The sequence below is a fragment of the Gracilinanus agilis genome, chromosome 6 (genome assembly GCF_016433145.1).
Source record: "Gracilinanus agilis isolate LMUSP501 chromosome 6, AgileGrace, whole genome shotgun sequence".
Classification (NCBI taxonomy): Eukaryota; Metazoa; Chordata; class Mammalia; order Didelphimorphia; family Didelphidae; genus Gracilinanus; species Gracilinanus agilis.
In genome coordinates, this window is record NC_058135.1 from 297,262,820 (window position 1) to 297,265,668 (window position 2,849).

At 64.6% G+C, this 2,849-nt stretch overlaps 1 protein-coding gene across 1 annotated transcript in view; it reads left to right on the top strand.

The window, feature by feature from the left end:
* Window positions 1–2,315, top strand: part of LOC123252850 (collagen alpha-1(I) chain-like) — a 3,326-nt gene extending 1,011 nt beyond the window's left edge. The window contains exons 2-5 of the mRNA XM_044682084.1: window positions 58–458; window positions 700–844; window positions 962–1,060; window positions 1,517–2,315. Of these exons, the coding sequence (XP_044538019.1) occupies window positions 58–458; window positions 700–844; window positions 962–1,060; window positions 1,517–1,678 (807 nt within the window). The 3' untranslated portion in view covers window positions 1,679–2,315. The remainder of the gene's footprint in view (window positions 1–57; window positions 459–699; window positions 845–961; window positions 1,061–1,516) is intronic.
* Window positions 2,316–2,849: the final 534 nt, after the last annotated feature.

Genomic DNA, 2,849 nt, shown 5'->3' on the forward strand with positions numbered 1-2,849 from the left:
TCTTCCTGTTCCCATGATGGTGGTGCATCTGCCGCCCTCCTCTGGGGCTGGTGGCAGCTCCTGGGGGCTCCCCGGCCTCGTTCTCCGGAGCGGGCGCCGGGCCCTGGGCCCCCCGTGAGGCAGGGCCGGCATCTCTGGCCCTTCAGCTCGGGCTCTCTGGGCCCGCCAGGGGTCCTCCTTTTAGCCCCACCAGCACTAAAGTGGGTGGAGGCGGCGGGGCCTCAGGAGAGTCTGGAGACCTTTTTGGGCCCCCTGGGGAAGGGGCTGGGAGGGGGCCCGCCCTCCCCCAACGTGTGTGGCTGGCTAAGGCCTGCTCCTTCCCGTTCCCCGTGCAGGGACCCCACTGCTCAGCCTGGGGGGGAGCTGATGTTCGGGGGGACGGACCCCAAGTACTACGAGGGGGAATTCACCTACCTCAACGTCACGAGAAAGGCCTACTGGCAAGTGCACATGGACGCGTGAGTGCTGGGCCAGAGGCAGGAAGGTGGGGAGGGACCCCCCCACACCTCCCCGGGTACCCCTGCACCCTCTCCCGTGGCCGAGCCCTGGGGTGGACTTGGGAGGCTCCTCCGGGAGCCTGGGAGGGGGCTGCTCGCTGGGTCCCCCACATCCCGCCATCCCTCGGCCTCCCGTAGCCCCTCAGAGCTGCCCCTGCTGTGGTGGGAGGGGAGAAAGCCCACCCTTGACGCCTTTGTCCAGGGTGAATGTGAAGGAAGACCTGACCCTGTGCAAGGGCGGCTGTGAGGCCATCGTGGACACGGGCACCTCCCTCATCACCGGCCCTGTCGAAGAGATCAAGATCCTGCACAAGACCCTGGGCGCTACGCCTCTGATCCAGGGGGAGGTGAGAGGGCCCTGGGCAGGGCAGCCTGGCCGAGGAAGGGGAGGGCAGCCGGGCAGGGCCCCAGACCCCGACGGTTCCGGCCTGTGACCGCAACTCTGCGCCCCCGTCTCTCGACAGTACATGTTCCCCTGCGAGAAGGTGACCAGCCTCCCGGTCGTCTCGTTCCTGCTGGGGGGCAAGAACTTCGAGCTGACGGGCGAGCAGTACGTCCTCAAGGTCAGTGGCCGCTGCCGGCCTGGGGGAGCTTTCTGGCTGGAGATGGCCGGCAGACTTCCAAAGCCCATTCCTCAGACAGACAAAGAGAGGGGTGGGACGAGGGGACCCGCCGGGAGGTTCTGCCTTTGTGTTGGACAGTCCCATGGGGGTCTGGGGGTGGCTGAGGCCTCGGGCCGGGCCTCCTTCCTGGGCCTGGCCTGGGGCCCTCCGCGATTTCCTGAGCCAGGGCAGCCAGTTGGTGGGGAAACGTTTCTTGGCTCCAGCGGTGCCCCGGCCGGTGCTAGGGATAGGAAAGGACCCAAGATGGGCCCTGCCTGTGAGGAGCTGCCAGGCCAAGCAGGATAAACGGGGGATGGTTGGGAGGGGGCCGGGCAGCCTCCCTTAGGCTGCGTTTGGCTCAGGGCCTGGTTAGGCCAGCCGGGTGCCCCTCGGTGACGCCTGTGACCCCTTCCCCAGATGAAACAAGCTGGGCAGACCATCTGCCTGAGTGGCTTCATGGGTATGGACATCCCTCCCCCTGGGGGTCCCCTCTGGATTCTGGGCGACGTCTTTATCGGCCGGTACTACACTATGTTTGATCGGGACAACGACCGCGTGGGATTCGCCAAGGCCCGCTGACCACCTGTTGGTGGGGGCCTCGCCACCCCTTGCCTGTCCGCTGGGGTCGGAGGGACTCGCTGCAGAAGAATGTTGAGAACACGGCCCAGAGAAGCCGTCGTCCCTCCGCCCCAACGATGCCCAGCGCCCCCTTCTGAGGGCCTCGGAGCCCCCCTGCCCTCTTCTGCCACTTCTGCTCTAGTCTGAGGCTTCTAGGTCTCAGGCCCCCCCATCCCCACTGGCCCCCCTCCCCCAGCAGGCCAGGACCAAAGCTGCTGCTCTTTTGGTCTGGGTCCTCAGGCTTTTGGGGAAGAGGTCAGAGGGAGAGGGAGCCTCCCTGGCCTCCAGGCCTTGGGCCTCACTGCCTTGGTCCTTCAGGATGGCTGGGCTTCGCCTCACACTCCCCCTTGTTCTGGACTGCCTGGGGCTGAGGGCATTCCCTCAGGGTCCCTGCCTCTAGTTAGGATGCCCCTCCAGGCTCGGCCCCGAGAGCAGGAAGGAAGCTGCCCGGGCTTTGGGGGAACTCGCCCCGGGGAGTCCCATTTAGGATGTGAGGCTGGCACCTCGAGGCCCCCTCCCCCCCCATCAAGCCCTTTGCCTTCTCCCTCATGCCTGCAATGGCAGGCAGTTGAAGTAAAAGTCTAACTTGGGCCCTTTTCTCCCGTGTCCTTGTGTCTGTGTGGGCCCCGGGGGAGGACGGAGCTGGGGAGCAAAGACGCTAACCTGGGGGCGGGGAGAGGGTGGCAATAGAAACGAGAACCTGCCCTCTGCCTGGGTGCTGCCTGTGACACTCTGGCTCTATGTGTGTCTGGAGAGGCCAGTGCTTTGGGCCCTGTGGGATAAGAAGGGAAGGGGCTTCTGAGTTTATCCAAGTGGATCATTGTCTAATTTGCAGTTCTCCCTCATGGAGAGATTAAGAGCTAGCCCAGTAACTCCCAAAGTGGGTGCCACTGCCCCCTGGTGGGTGCTGCAGCGATTCAGGGGGGCGGTGATGGCTGCAGGTGCCTTTGGGGGCGGGGAATAACTAAGGGGGCGGTGATAGTATGTGTCGGGGCGCCAAGTCATTTTTTCTGGAAAGTGGGTGGGAGGCCAAAAAAGTTTGGGAACCCCTGAGCTAGACTAACACTGGCCAACTCCACACCCAGATTTCAGGTCAGGTTCACCCTCTTTCCAGGCATTCCCTTCACCTTTT